Source organism: Schistocerca serialis, chromosome 10, assembly GCF_023864345.2.
Source record: "Schistocerca serialis cubense isolate TAMUIC-IGC-003099 chromosome 10, iqSchSeri2.2, whole genome shotgun sequence".
In the NCBI taxonomy this organism is placed as follows: Eukaryota; Metazoa; Arthropoda; class Insecta; order Orthoptera; family Acrididae; genus Schistocerca; species Schistocerca serialis.
The window spans coordinates 202,343,468-202,359,681 of record NC_064647.1 but is presented as its reverse complement, the minus strand read 5'-3'; the positions used below and the strand labels follow the sequence as shown (position 1 = coordinate 202,359,681).

The 16,214-nt window shown below is 38.6% G+C and overlaps 1 protein-coding gene across 2 annotated transcripts in view; it reads right to left on the bottom strand.

Annotated features, from left to right (window-relative positions):
• The window catches only part of LOC126425320 (uncharacterized), a 93,265-nt gene extending 77,639 nt beyond the window's left edge, over window positions 1-15,626 (bottom strand). Inside the window, exons 1-2 of one of the 2 annotated variants that reach the window (XM_050088302.1) lie at window positions 15,488-15,626; window positions 15,274-15,394 (exon numbers count right to left, since the gene is read on the bottom strand). In XM_050088302.1, coding sequence (XP_049944259.1) covers window positions 15,274-15,394; window positions 15,488-15,510 — 144 coding nt within the window. In that variant the 5' untranslated portion in view covers window positions 15,511-15,626. The remainder of the gene's footprint in view (window positions 1-15,273; window positions 15,395-15,487) is intronic. The other variant, XM_050088303.1, reaches the window with a different exon arrangement.
• Between the last annotated feature and the right edge of the window lie 588 nt (window positions 15,627-16,214).

Genomic DNA, 16,214 nt, shown 5'->3' with positions numbered 1-16,214 from the left:
TACCATAGCATGCCTCCTGCCAGACCCAAATGCTCAACTTATCCACACAGTACTAATGTAGTGGCCCTTGCCCATTATCTTCACATTACTCATCGCATTTTACCAATTCCTGTAAGAGTTCGAGCCTGGTGTGCATCTGCACTCCCTTTTAGGAAATACTCACACGAATGTGGTTGAAGTGTTAAAGTTCTGTGACTTGCGCACACGCGCACACACACACACACACACACACACACACACACACACACACACCATTGGCTGTCTTGTCTTAACTATATATAAGTGGTGTCTGTTCTTTTGGACGTGTCCAAAAGGCACCACATATACATAAATGTTGCTGATGTTCAAAATTCTGAGTTACACCGTAGTTCAAGATTCACGTCAAGCTGAGTTTCCACTAGAACTGGTTCAGTATCTCAGTTCAAGTGTTGCTACCTCCAACAGGACCACACCTCAGAACAATGTTGTGTTAAAAACAATCTTCAGAAGGATGACAGTTTTACTACAATACGACTGATACCTTTTAATGCGAAATTATTTCATCTACATATGTCCCATTAGTTACTACAAAAAAGTGCATACAACTGCAAGCCAATAATATGACCTTTCCACCTATGAATCTTAGATCACTATTAATATTCTGCATGGTACAACTTAGTGCTATACATCATACACCAAAATTAGAAATTACTAACATGGTTGATGTTCACTGATGTGAACAAGCTGTTCCATTCCCTGCTTCATCCTCTCAGTAGTCAATTATTTTTATCCTTTGTAAAATAGCTTATGTTCTTTCTCAGGGTTCATGCAATCTCCATACCAAATTTCATCAAAATCTATTCAGCAGCTTAGTCATGAAAACACAACACAAAGATTTAATTTTGCATTTATAATATTAGTACAAAAAGTGTGTGTGGATTATTACACCGGTACTTGCCAAGTAGCTAACAACTTTTCAATCCCTGAATCTACATATTCAGACAATTTGTTAAAATAGCAGCTAATAATTTGCTTTTAATTTTATAATAAGTGAAGAGCACCAGTTTGCTTTTATTCTACAGTATTCATTTTATTGTGTTAACTGGTTTTCAGTTCACAAGGCCATCTTCAGACATTTACTGAGTATTGTCACCAAAGAAGTTACAATGTTTGCAAACAACATTGGAAGAGAAGTAACACATCTAGACTGAAGCAGAAACATACAGTAAGTAACATCTTTGACAGTGTGGTGGTAATGCAAAGAGGACGTTAAATCGCAATCAATTCATGCAAAAGCATGAGTTTGAAGCAAAACTTAACTAATATGAACCCAGTGTCTCCTAGAATGTATGGGCTTCCTAAACTCTATAAACAAGATGTTTCTATTCATTCAGTTGTATCACCATTCACTGCTCCATCTTACAAACTAGCAAGTAAACTGGATGTCCTAATTAAGAGCAAGACTAAATTCAAACCAAAACATGGTATTTCAAACTCTGTGGGCCTAGTACATAAAAGGTATATCTGTCTCACACAGTGATAAATTAGTATCCTTTGATGTCTGCCGTTCATTTTCCAACATACCAGTGGTGGAATTCATCGATATTCTGACAGAGCTGATGCACAAGTCTAATGTCAATCCTGTGGAACTCAACAACTTCAGACTGGCCACTCCAACATGCTTGGCACAGAACTATTTCCAGTTTCAAGGGACTCTTTATAAACAATTAGATGGCTTAGCTACGGGTTCCCCTCTCAGTCGACTGTTGGCTGAAATATTTATGGACCATTTGGAACAAAATTTTCTAAAAACAAAACCTTTGACTGCAAATATCAAATACTGGTTTAGATATGTAGATGATGTCCTGTGTATGTGGACTGGTAATACAAGACAACAACATATTTTTGAAAAACCTGAACAGTCAAAATAAAAATATTTAGTTCACAAAGAAGATTGGCAACAAATCCATGAACTTCTTAGATCTAACAATTGACATCAGTACACACACACATTATTTAAAAATTTATAGAAAAACTACAACTAGAGACACAGTAATACATTCTTTCTCAAAACACCCCCTAGCTCACAAATGTGCAGCTTTCCACTCAGTGGTACACCACCTCATATCTGTCCCCATGTTCAGAGATGATTTTAAAGAACAGTTAGATACAATAAAGCCAATGGCTTATTGACCACATCTTGCACAGGAAACAAAAATGGAAAATTATACCCCTCCTCCATTCCCCTACCTGCTTCCCCTTCCACTGTCTGCAAGAAATGGTGCACACTACCATATCTAGGTCAGGTATCACAGATTGGAGCCAAAGCACTGAAAGCCTGCAAGTGTAGGCTTTCCTACTATGTTAAGAACACAACAGCCCAGTGTATTTTTAATAGTAAAGATAAGATCCAGTTATTAGCTAACAGTGGGGTATACAAAATCACCTGTCCTGATTGTGACAAATTTTACATCGGTCAGTCAGGTAGAGACATAGCAACTAGGCTAGCTGAACATGAACGCCGCTGGAAGTTGCAGAATTCTGACTCCGCTTTTGCTGAGCATGTACTGAGTGAGAGTCACAACTACCAGCCAGTGTCCCATTTACTTCACTTAGCAAAAAAAGGCCATAAACTCAACCTGCTGGAAGCCCAGGAAATTAACAAACATCTAGCTCACAGTCCAGATCAATTCCTAAATGACCAGACACAGCTCAACACTTCCCCTCTCCTAAGCTTCATATGATCAGCTCTGTTTTTCATTACTTCCCACACTGTCTTTTCCTAGATATTCCCATTTTCCTGTATTCATTAAGTTCTTCTATTTTATTGAAGTTGTCTATGTATTCCATATAGACTGTAGTTTCAACTGTTAAGGCTTTCTTTTATCTGGTACTTGTATTACTGTCCATGTTTAACACCTTTTGTAGTTGTTTCATCAAATATTGTTTATATTTTCCTTGGTTCATTTATTTAATGCAGACTGTTACATAGCCACAGTTTTGAATATAATGTTAATGGTAAAATGCAGCACCACCACACTCTCAAAGACTGTATTTACCCTAAGTTCCCTCAAACTCCTCCATTGTCCTGCATTTATTTATTTATTTCTGTTTATCTTACTGATATTGCTTAATTTTCTTATGTATTCTGTAGTTTCATTGAAAATTTTTTCTTCTTTTAATTGGTTTGTGTATCACTCTCGACGTTTTGTCTTATTTTATTTTATTAGTTTTCTTTATTAATAGAAACTTATGTAGGCATGCTGTTCCTATTTTGGGTCAAAGTTTTTCCTGTCGACTCCATTTTTATTTATTTACTGTTCAATTTTTTACTTTTTCATTGCATTACCACCACACTGTCAAACATGTTACTTACTGTATGTTTCTGCTTCAGTCTAGATGTGTTACTTCTCTATATAATAGACTATGTTTGTTTGTAATCCTTAAACTTTGTTATATTAGTAATGCTTGTTTACAATTATCAATGTTTGTTATGTTAGTGATTTGTCTGATTCTTTCTTTTGTGTCTGTATTGCCATACGATAAATAAATAAACTTCTCTTCCAATGTCATTCACTTCTTTCGCGACAATACTAGTAAATGTGTGAAGATGGCCTTGTAAGCCGAAAACCAGTTAACACAATAAAAGTAATACTGTAGAACACAAGAAAACTGGTGCTTTTTACTTATTATAATGTTGTTCTACCAAGAACCGACAGAAGATTCTGTTAACATTTTAATTTTGTTTTGAATCATTAAGGATTCCTTTTTTTTTTTTTTTTTTTTTTTTTTTTTTTTTTTTTTTTTTTTTTTTTTTTTTTTTTTTTTTTGACGGAAGCTAACTGAGTATCTTAATCTTACTGCCAAAGTACACAACTCTGATAAACTCCAGTATGCAATTCGACACATAAGCTTTGACCTCTAATACTAATATCATACTGGAAAGATGCAGCATGTACAACATTTCAAAATGCCAACCAATACTCGTAAATGTTTTCATGGTTCCAAAATGTAATGATGAATTATAGAACTGCAGGAATTGTTAATAATATTAATAATAGAAACTAACATGACAACCATGGGAAAACTCTGTTCTGGGTGGGGAAAACTACGGTGTAACATAAGAATCTTACAAACACAGTAATAGTAAAATAAAATCAGTCCATGTGAAATCTACCAATGACCAGGTTCTTGACAGCTCAGATTTTTATAATTTTTTTTAAATATTTAGAGTACTGTAGTAGTTTTCATAAAAAACCCCCAAATTAAAAATTCTGTTGGGACTTTCATTTCTGAATTACTAATTTATAAAACTATCAAAATTATGTGTGTTACATTTATTGCACCACCAGTTTGATTCTATATTTCTGTATGAACATCCTCAAGTGATCATTGGCACAAATGTGCCAGTGTGATTATTTAAAATGCTTTATTTTTCCAATAAAACATTGAACTGCACACCATGTTGGGATACAACATGTACAATATTCATTACACTGTGTTGGCTGTGCATGGTACTTGCCATATTCCAACAGGTGCCTTTCAAGATTAAGTATTTTAAATCATGACACTGGCATTTTTCTGTCACCTTATCACCTGAGCCCAAGGACTTAATGAGTTACACATGAATGCAGCAACCTGGTCCTCTTTCCTTCACCAGTGCTTTGCTAATTTTATCTCAACAACTAAGCTCTACTGGAGTGAATTACTGTCAATACAAGTGATTGTTTTTGTTTCATTATACGAGGGTAATCCCAAAAGTAAGGTCTCCTATTTTTTATAAGTACATAGACCTGTTTTTTTCTACAAAGGTTTACATCAGTTTACACATTGAACATTTAGCTATTTTTCGACATAATCACCTTTTCTGTCGATGCATTGTTGTAGACGATGTGGCAGATTTTGCATGCCTATGTCATACGAGCTCATCGCCATGCTGTTCAGAAAGTTATGAACCTCTTCTTTCACCTCATCGTCGGAGCTGAATCGCTTTCCGGCCAAATGTTCTTTTAACCTGGGGAATAGGTGAGAGTCACTGGGTGCCAAGTCAGGACTATACGGTGGGTGGGTGATTATGTCCCACTGAAACTGTTGCAGGAGAGCAACGGTTTGCCGAGCGATGTGTGGGCGAGTGTTGTCATGGAGAATGTGTACGTCCTTGCTCAACATTACTCTTCTCCGGTTCTGAATTGCCCGTTTGAGTTTTTTCAGAGTCTCACAGTACCTGTCAGCGTTAATTGTGGTCCCAGTGGGCATAAAGTCGACCAACGACACCCCTTTCTGATCCCAAAAAATGGTTGTCATGACTTTACCAGCAGACTGAAAACTCTCTACACCACTTACAAACATTCTTGACATTCATGCGCGACTCACCATACATTTCCGTCAACTGGCGATGGATTTCAATCAGCACAGTGCCCTTTGCGGTCAAAAACCGAATAACTGTGTGCAATTCACACTTGGCAGTAACATCCAATGGGAGCTCCATTCTCAACAGCTGCCAGGCCAAGACTGAGCGTCTCAGCACAGCGTGCGCATGTTTACACACAGTGCGTGAAGCACTCTTCATAACAGTGTTACCAACTGCCACACAAACAGAGTTCTGTACTTATAAAAAAAATAGGAGACCGTACTTTTGGGATTACCCTCGCATATTGAAAATATCTATTCCCTTTTTGTTGGTCCACAACTATAAACCACAATTACTGTATATTAAATGTTATATAAAATGGCAAAAGGCATTGCGTCCCTTACATTACTTATGTTAATTGTTGAACAGCATGGTTTAGTAAAACTTTAAAATGAAAAAGCAAAGTGTGCTTAATTAATATTCAATCATTTCACTTTAACTATATTTTTATAGGCCAACTTGCAAACCCAAGTGCACTTAAGGTACACTTGGCACTGCATATAGCAGGAAAATAAAATTATTTCCACATGTTCCCTTTGGAAGAGCATCATGACATTTGGCACACAGATTAACAAATAGTGTATAACACATTGTGTTTTTTAAAAAACTAAAAATCAGGTTTTTGAAATTTGTAGAACTTATCAATTTGTTTGGGAACATTTTGTATCTTCATGAATTTGGTTAAGCAGCACATATTCTTAGAGACATTAATGAACAAAATAAAACTGTCTAAGTTGCAGGTCTGTATGACAAATACTTTGAGACTAGCCATTTTTAGGTTTCCAAACACTGCAAAAATTACACAATTTCGGGAAACTTTAAAAATTAATAACACAAAACAAAATTTCCAAAAATCTAATTTTGGACTGTCTTATTTTAATACAATAAAATGACAAAAAATTACTAAATAATAAAATATCAAGATTCAAGTTTATTTTGTTGTTGGTTGATTTCATATGAAATGGCCCAATATAGAAAACTAACTGACACAGGAACAAGGTATGGCTAAAAAAAAAATCATGAAAAAAAATGAAACATTGAATTGACAACTAAAATTGAGCTATTTAGGTCAAGTCGACACAGCAATGCAAAATATAAGTAAATAAATCTTAAATAAATAGTGCCACATTTGGGGAAAAAAAAACAGGCAAATATTTGTGAAAATAGAACGTATAAAAATGATTACTACCAATTTCATTTGCAGCAGTTTAAGTTGTGCTTTTAGATTACTGCCTAACCTAACCCTCGAAAGCCAGGACATACTCTGAATAAACAGTATAGTTTATGCCATTTACTAAGACAATCACAGATAAGATTTAATAACAGGCCGCTTACATGCTTTGCATTGTAACCTCATCACGTCATATTACATCCTGACTCAAAGTGAAGAATTGGAATCAGCACACTAGAATTGACCTCTTAAGTCCATTCTGAATCCTGGAAAAGAAGACAAAGTCTACATGAAAATGATTTGTCTCTCTCTCCTATTGTCTACATCTACATCCATACTCTGCAAGCCACCTGACGGTGTGTGGCGGAGGGTACCTTGAGTACCTCTATCTGTTCTCCCTTCTATTCCAGTCTCGTATTGTTCGTGGAAAGGAGGATTGTAGGTATGCCTCTGTGTGGGTTCTAATCTCTCTGATTTTATCATCATGGTCTCTTCGCGCGATATACGTAGGAGGGAGCAATATACTGCTTGACTCCTCAGTGAAGGTATGTTCTCGAAACTTCAACAAAAGCCCGTACCAAGCTACTGAGCCTCTCTCCTGCAGAGTCTTCCACTGGAGTCTATCTATCATCTCGGTAACGCTTTCGCGATTACTAAATGATCCTGTAACGCAGTGCGCTGCTCTCCGTTGGATCTTCTCTATATCTTCTATCAACCCTATCTGGCACAGATCCCACACTGTTGGGCACTATTCAAGCAGTGGGTGAACAAGCGTACTGTAATCTACTTCCTTTGTTTTCGGATTGCATTTCCTTAGGATTCTTCCAATAAATCTCAGTCTGGCATCTCCTTTACCGACGATAAAGGATCTTTCATGCTATGTATTCATAGCACATTACACTTGTCTACATTGAGATTTAATGTGCTAGTCCCTGCACCAGGCGTCAATTCGCTGCAGATCCTCCTGCATTTCAGTACAATTTTCCATTGTTACAACCTCTCGATATACCACAGCATCATCCGCAAAAAGCCTCAGTGAACTTCCGATGTCATCCACAAGGTCATTTATGTATATTGTGAATAGCAACGGTCCTATGACACTCCCCTGCGGCACACCTGAAATCACTCTTACTTCGGAAGACTTCTCTCCATTGAGAAAGACATGCTGTGTTCTGTTATCTAGGAACTCTTCAATCCAATCACACAATTGGTCTGATAGTCCATATGCTCTTACTTTGTTCATTAAATGACTGTGGGGAACTGTATCGAATGCCTTGCGGAAGTCAAGAAACGCGGCATCTACCTGGGAACCCGTGTCTATGGCCCTCCGAGTCTCGTGGACGAATATCGTGAGCTGGGTTTCACACGATCGTCTTTTTCGAAACCCATGCTGATTTATATAGAGTAGATTTCTAGTCTCCAGAAAAGTCATTATACTCGAACATAATACATGTTTCAAAATTCTACAACTGATCGACGTTAGAGATGTAGGTCTATAGTTCTGCACATCTGTTCGACATCCCTTCTTGAAAACGGGGATGACCTGTGCCCTTTTCCAATCCTTTGGAACGCTACGCTTTTCTAGAGACCTACGGTACACCGCTGCAAGAAGGGAGGCGAGTTCCTTCGCCTACTCTGTGTAAAATCGAACTGGTATCCCATCAAGTCCAGCGGCCATTCCTCTTTTGAGCAATTTTAATTGTTTCTCTATCCGTCTGTCGTGTATTTCAATATCTATCATTTTGTCATCTGTGTGAAAATCTAGAGAAGGAACTACAGTGCAGTCTTCCTCTGTGAAACAGCTTTGGAAAAAGACATTGAGTATTTCGGCCTTTAGTCTGTCATCCTCTGTTTCAGTACCATTTTGGTCACAGAGTACCTGGATATTTTGTTTTGATCCACCTACCCCTTTGACATAAGACCAAAATTTCTTAGGATTTTCTGCCAAGTCAGTACATAGAACTTTACTTTCGAATTCACTGAATGCCTCTCGCAAGGCCCTCCTCACATTACATTTCGCTTTGCGTAATTTTTGTTTGTCTGCAAGGCGTTGGCTATGTTTATGTTTGCTGTGAAGTTCCCTTTGCTTCCGCAGCAGTTTTCTAACTCGGTTGTTGTACCACGGTGGCTCTTTTCCATCTCTTACGATTGTGACTATGTAAATCACAGTTTAGTTTAAACTGATTATCATTAGCAACAAAAACCAGTTAGGAGGATTTAAATGATGAACAGTAAACTACTTAACACAATATTTGGTATTACAGAAGCATCCAATTCCACCCATCTACTTTGACCCATGATGTCATCAATACAGTAGAAACTCCTACTTTCAGCATATCCAATATGGCAACTATGACGTCACTATGTACACACACAAAATAATGCGAAAGCACATAAGTAACACAATATCGCCTCCCTCCAAAAATAAAATGAAACTAACATGACAATCACGGGAAATTGAGGGTTTCGGGCAAGGACAAGCTAAATATACAGCAGCAAGAAAAAACGCCGCACAATCCCAAAACAATATCATGAGGGAAAAAAAATTACAGCATTCCACAACACCAACAAAAACCGCAGGAATCTGACATTTCCCTTGGCCTATGTAGCTGAACCACAACTGTTGATACCAAAAAACCAACACTTACAACTACGAAAAATAGAACCAGAAGCCCAGTACCTCAACAAACCAAAAATCAGACATTACTACATCAATTAAAACGCAATCAACCTACCTTAATACACAAAACATAATAATTACGTAAAGCCAAAACAAAAATTGCTTAGTGACAACAGGATCCGGCGATACGATCTAGGTTGGCCACCCTAAACACAACAAAAACCTCCTAAACCACACACAACCTACCACCCACAAACCAACCCTAATCCACCCACATCAACCCCCCCCCTTCAAACAAAAAAAATAAATAATAAAAAATAATAATAAAAAATAAAACACAAAATAAACGAAAATCAAGCACACCTTACAAATCAACAAAAACTGCCACCAAACTGGTCCTCTAGAATACAATTATAAAAAACCCCCCTCTCCCCGACCCCATCCACAATCTGCCCAGTTAACTCCACAACCAATACCCACAACATCCCTCCCCCAAATGCCACACAAATGTAACCCCAAAACCTCACCACCCTCGTCCTATACATCTTACTCACAATCCTCAAAAAATCGTGAAAAATACAATAATCCCCAACGACACTTTTCAGTCAGCAAAACTCATCTAAATGAGACTGCAGGTTGGAAGAGTGCCTCTTCCTCATCCCTATGACCGATTTAGCCTCCCCCCCCCCTCTCCCCAACAAAAAAAACTCTTCTATTGTATTAATACAATATCTTTAAACTCAGTACTGTGATTATCAACTAAATGCTAGCATCCCCTCTTTCACACACCCCTATAGGATGAAAACTTATCAAACTGTAGTGCTCCCCTCTTCAATATATTCTTCGATCAAACCCACCAATTCCCTCTTAGTACTGCCCTCCAAAACCCTTCAAACACAATCAGCATATCCAATCCCCGAAATAACAGGCGCCTCCTCCCTCCCACCTGCAAAACCAACCCGAGAACTCCTCTCCCATACTAGACACAAGCAGTTCTAATTTCATGTCTGCTTGTGTCTGTGTATGTGCGGTTGGATATGGGTGTGTGTGCGAGTGTATACCTGTCCTTTTTTTCCCCCCTAAGGTAAGTCTTTCCGCTCCCGGGATTGGAATGACTCCTTACCCTCTCCCTTAAAACCCACATCCTTTCGTCTTTCCCTCTTTCCTGATGAAGCAACTGTTGGTTGCGAAAGCTTGAATTTTGTGTGTGTGTTTGTGTGTCTATTGACCTGCCAGCGCTTTCGTTTGGTAAGTCTCACCATCTTTGATTTTATAAAGGTCAACAAAACAGTCTCCCTCATGGCCAACCTACATTTCTTGAACCAGGTATCACATATAATCAACTGCCAGATGTTATCCCAGTGACACTGCCACATATACGCGCCACTGGTCCGAGACACAGAACTCCCATTAGCCTCATTATTACCACAAATGCTGCACCTAACGCACTGCAACCAGCACAAATAAATGCAGAAATTTAATAATAGACATCATGTCATCACCCATCTTGGCACGCAATGATGCACTATTAAATTTCACTGTCATGTCCATACCTAATAGAAACCATACAACAAATTAAACTTCTTCCCGCACAACAAACACCAAACCAATATGGCCTAACAAATGGTTCAAATGGCTCTAATCACTACAGGATTTAACATCTGAGGTCATCAGTCCCCTAGAATTAGAACTACTTAAACCTAACTAACCTACGGACATCACACACATCCATGCCCGAGGCAAGATTCGAACCTGCGGCCGTAGCAGGCGCACGGATTCCGGACTGAAGTGCCTAGAACCACTCGGCCACAGCGGCCGGCATGGCCTAACAAAAAACTGTTAATAACTCACTGAAAACACTTCCAAACCATGTAACACCACAAACTATGTACAATCACAGTGATGTTGCAACTGTTAACACCAAACCTCAAATGAACCCAATACAACACATTACACTAAGTATACACAAATACACCACCAGAGAACCCACCAAACAAAACAAAACATCTGCAAACAAACAACCAAAAATTCTGTGCTGCAGTGACCTCACACACCACAACACCATAACATCACGGGTCAAAGCAGATGGGTGGAACTGGACACTTTCATTGACCCCATTATTCTTTCCACACACTACTTCTGAACAAATGCTACTTCCTACTTTATCTGCATATCACCACCATATATCTCAGATAGGGATTGTGATAAAAAGATAAGAAAGATTAGGACACGTACAGAGGCATACGGACAGTCATTTTTTCCGTAACTCAGTACACTAGTGGAACAAGAAAAGAAAATGATAAAATTGGTAAAATGTGCCCTTTGTCATGCACAGTAGGTTGTGGCACATTTATGTAGACGTAATAGCAACACGTCTTAAAATGATTCATAATCAATATAACAGCATAGCCTGTCACTGCTTGACAAAATGCTACCATATTCACTGGAGCTACGGTATTTTACAATGTATGTTTTCTTTTTTTTTATTCCCTGGATTTGGGCTTGACAGACAGTCCTATGGTGGCTTAAGAAGCTGTATACTCATACAAAAATGTTGCTAACTTTTAGATGAGATCCGTCTATCCATCTTCAGAGCTAAAAGAACTGTATAGCTATACTGTTCCGGTCTCTACACAGTAACTTGGGTGGAAAGAAGGGATACTGGTGGACAGAGTCCGCAGGGAGAGAAAGGAGGCAGGAAGGGTGGGAGGGAAGGATGACTGACAGCTCATAGAGATGGGGTACAAGTGGATGATATAGGACTGCAGCCCAAGCAAGCTAACCCTGCTGTAGGCAGGGGAGAAGTTGTGTATGGTGCACAATGATGTGGAAGAGTGGATTGGGAGGGGGAGGTACGACACAGGAAGATGGAGAGTAAGGAGAGGATGGTGCGAGTGTAGAATGAGTGACATGGGAGGCACAAAGACACGGGCCAGCATATACACTGATGAGCCAAAACATGACCACAGCCCACAGCGATGTTTGATGTCGCCTGGTGGCATTACGGCCACGTGAAGTGGTAGCGAAAGTATGTAAGTTGAGCAGACATATACGGGGGATAATCCTAGTGAAGATACAGGCTGCAAATGGGGAAATCCACGGAGATAAGCGACTTTGACAAAGGGAAGATTATTATTATGCAGAGCCTGTGAACAAGTATCTCGAAAATGACAAAGCTGATTGCAAGTTCACATGCTAATGTTGTGAGCATCTACAGAAGGAGGTAGAAGGACAGTGAAACAAACTAGGTGCTAAATGGTTGGACGTTCTCTACTATTCACGGAACATTGGGTTCCAAGGCTGTCTGCTCTAAAGTAGGATACAGGGTGGTCTGTGGCATCTCTGCCGAAAGAGCACAATGCTGGTGCATGCACAAGTATTTCAGAGCATACTGTTCATTACACATTGTTGAACATGGAGCTCTGCAGCACACCACCCCCTACGCTTTCACATGTTGACCCAACAACATCATCAATTATGACTGTAGTGAGCACGGGACCATCACGATTTGACTGTCAATCAACGGAAACATGCCGGCCCTTCAGATGAATCACAGTTTTGCTACACTAGATCACTGCTCATCTCCTAAAATGCTGCCATAACCATGCTACAGTGGTTTGAGGAGCATTGTCGTGAACTCAAGATGTCTCGGCGAACAAATTCACCTGATGTAAATTCTATGGAACAAATCTGGGTTGCTATTGGGTGCCATCACTACATAAGCAATCAGCAGTCTTTTACTTACACAGATTACAATACCTGTGAATAGACATTTAACACCACATACCTCCACAACCTATCAACTGTCGGATTCCTGATATGAAGAATTATTGATGTATTTTGTTCCAAAGACAAACAAGCTATTAAGCACAGGTTTATGTTTTGGCCCATATTAATAAACTATAATAGATTTTCCATATGTTTGGCATTTACCTTTTTTACATGCCACTACTGTCATGTACCAGCTGTATATATAAAAAAAAAGGCTTAAGCTAACTGGAGCCTTCAATAGCATTTCAACAGCTGATAACCCGACTGTCACTTATCAATCTGACCTAGACTTCAAGCTATGCTTCAGATCAATGTGTCACCACATCTATGATTTCATCGTCACATTTGTTTGCTTTGCCAATTAAGAATGAAACTCACTTTCCTAACTACCCTAGAATCAAGTATTTTATTCACCGTAGATCATTTTACAATGATACTGGCTTTGTCATATGGGATGTAGTAGTACATATATAATAATAAACTAATGTCAGTACTTTGTAGTATACATTTTACACATGGCAGTGTACCAAATTACGCCAGGATAGTTTCTAAAGTTAATGCAATAAACTATGCTATAATATAATATTATACAGTATTGCATAGTATATTCTGTACATAGTGAGTTGTATACACCAAGTACTTACACACGACTTAACCACAGCACACAATAATATGTTTAACTACAGAAAAATTTTAAATGGTAATATCCTCCCCAAGTATCTCAAAGAATTCTTTTGTGTCATAAAATGTGATGATCTGACAGCTAGCTGTACCACTTAATTAAAACAAAAAAAAAGAAATGTATCCATAGACTGAACTTGAATGGGCAGTTTACTAAACATTTTGAGTGGGTTTACTTTGTGAGAATATCCTGTTCTAACTAATCTGTGGCATCGTGTGTCTAAATTACCCTTAGCTCTGGTGTTGTGTTCATGCATTTCCCCTCTCATAATAAATTCTGAAATACTATTTTTAATATAGAGTACAGACAAAAAATGGCTCTGAGCACTATGGGACTTAACTTCTGAGGTCATCAGTCCCCTAGAACTAACCTAAGGACATCACACACGTCCATGCCCGGGGCAGGATTTGAACCTGCGACTGTAGCAGTCGCGCGGTTCCAGACTGTAGCGCCTAGAACCGCTCTGCCACTCTGTCCGGCAGAGTACAGACACATAAACGTATATTGTGAGTATTCCAAGTCTGGAAAAAAGAGGACTGTAGTGTTCCCTACTACTTCTTTTACATATTATGCATAAGACTTTTTTTTCATAATTTCAAAATGTTCTTGATGCGAGGGGGCGCACCCAGATAATCTGACCATATGAAATATGTGACTGGAACAGCCCAAAGTATGTCAGCCTAAGGTACTCCAAGCTCACTACCTCCCTTAGTTTCACAATAAGGTATGCCCCCTGGGATATTTTTTCACATACGTGATTGACGTGTCCCTCCCAACAGAGTTTTGAGTCAATCTAAATACCTTACAGTTTTACTGACTTATTGCCTACTTTGAAATTCCCAGTAAAGGTTGTTGGGTTTTATTGGGATTGCACAGGAACTTATTGGCTGCAAACCAGTCCAGGGCCTTATCCTATAGTTCAAGTTACCTTACAGATCAGCCTGTCACAACACACATTCCAAAAACTAAGAAACACAAAAGAAATATCTGTGTTCAGTTCTCTTTAAAACTTGCATGGAATCACACGTCACCACATCATTAAGTTATAGGGACAAATCAAACATCCAATGTCAGTAAGTTTTGTAATTATTTTGGCAGATCGATTCAACGTGGTGTCGGAAGCAAGTTCCCCATAGGTTACACTATCTGATCAGATTATACGCTTTCTGTACAGATGAGATTAATCTCCCAGAATTATCACAACTATATTTCCGCTTTGATATTGAATACGTTAATTCGTCTGCCTCAGATCTGTCAGTATGACCAACACTTTGGTGGGAATCATCAACAAACACTCCAGCCAGATGTTACTCCCTAAATTAAGGCAAGAAACCAGACTAACAGACAATGTGATGTCACATGACTGTAACTATGTCCACGGTTCTCTATAATGTATCTTACGCTTCCCAATTGAGGATTCTGAATTATACACTAAATGGTGACAATGAAAATACAATGGTATCCATTTTTTGATTAAAAATGAATGTAATTATGACCAGATTGTTCAGGTATAACTTTCTAACGCTATGGTGTTGTGCCTACATAGCAAAATATTCGAGTCTCGCAGGCAACACCAGTTTCGTTATTAATTTGCAAACACTTCGAATAATTTACATTAATTTTGATATAAAAGCACATACCTCAATCACTAAGGGGGGATATCTCTCATCGTCTAAAAGTTCAGCTGTGTCAAGCATTTCCACCAGCTCCTTTTGTATTTCTGTTTCATCCTCTGAGTGTTCCAGTTCATCGGAGCTACTGCTGTAAATCAAAGGTTCTTACGGAATATACACATTGTTAACATGTAAATCAACTTCAGCACATAATCATATGATCAAAACAGGTATTACATACCTGTCACGAGTTTCACACTCCATACTTGTGCATCCAGCTTATTCACTGTCTGGTTAGAAGCATTTGAAAAACTAAGCACGCTTTTATTTTCGAAATACGTAAACACTAAACACAAAGATGAGTTAAGGAAGAGTCAAAGATGTTACTAAACAAGCGAAGCAATAGAAGTCGTAGTCATTCATTCATTCGAATGATTCGCTCAAGAAAATGTTTTTCCAACACCTCAAATGTATTTACCTCCACGAAAATGAAATGCGATTTTATATGCTTTCACTCCATGTGTGCCCTTGTCCGTGGAGCAACTGACAGAGAATTTGCTACAATTTTCAACACTACTGTCAAGTGTAATTTACCAAGTAATCGGCAACCGGTTTCGACGTTACATTTCATCATCAGGCGCTATAAATGTATAATGGCTACATTTTTTTCGAAAGATATCAGTCAGAAAGACCCGCTTGAAAATTACGTGTACCTGCATCAGCTCTTGCAGTAAACAATAGCGCATGGACTACTGTTAGTGGTGTCACTTGTGTGGTTACTGCAAGAGCTGATACAGAAAGCGATCATTTTCACGCAGGACTTTCTGACTGATGGCTTTCGGGAACATTCAGCCACTGTGTATTTAGAGGGCCTGATGATAATGAAGCGTATCATCGAAACCGGTTACCAATAAATTTATAATGAAATTACAGCTGACAGTAGCGTTGAAACTCATAATATTCATATC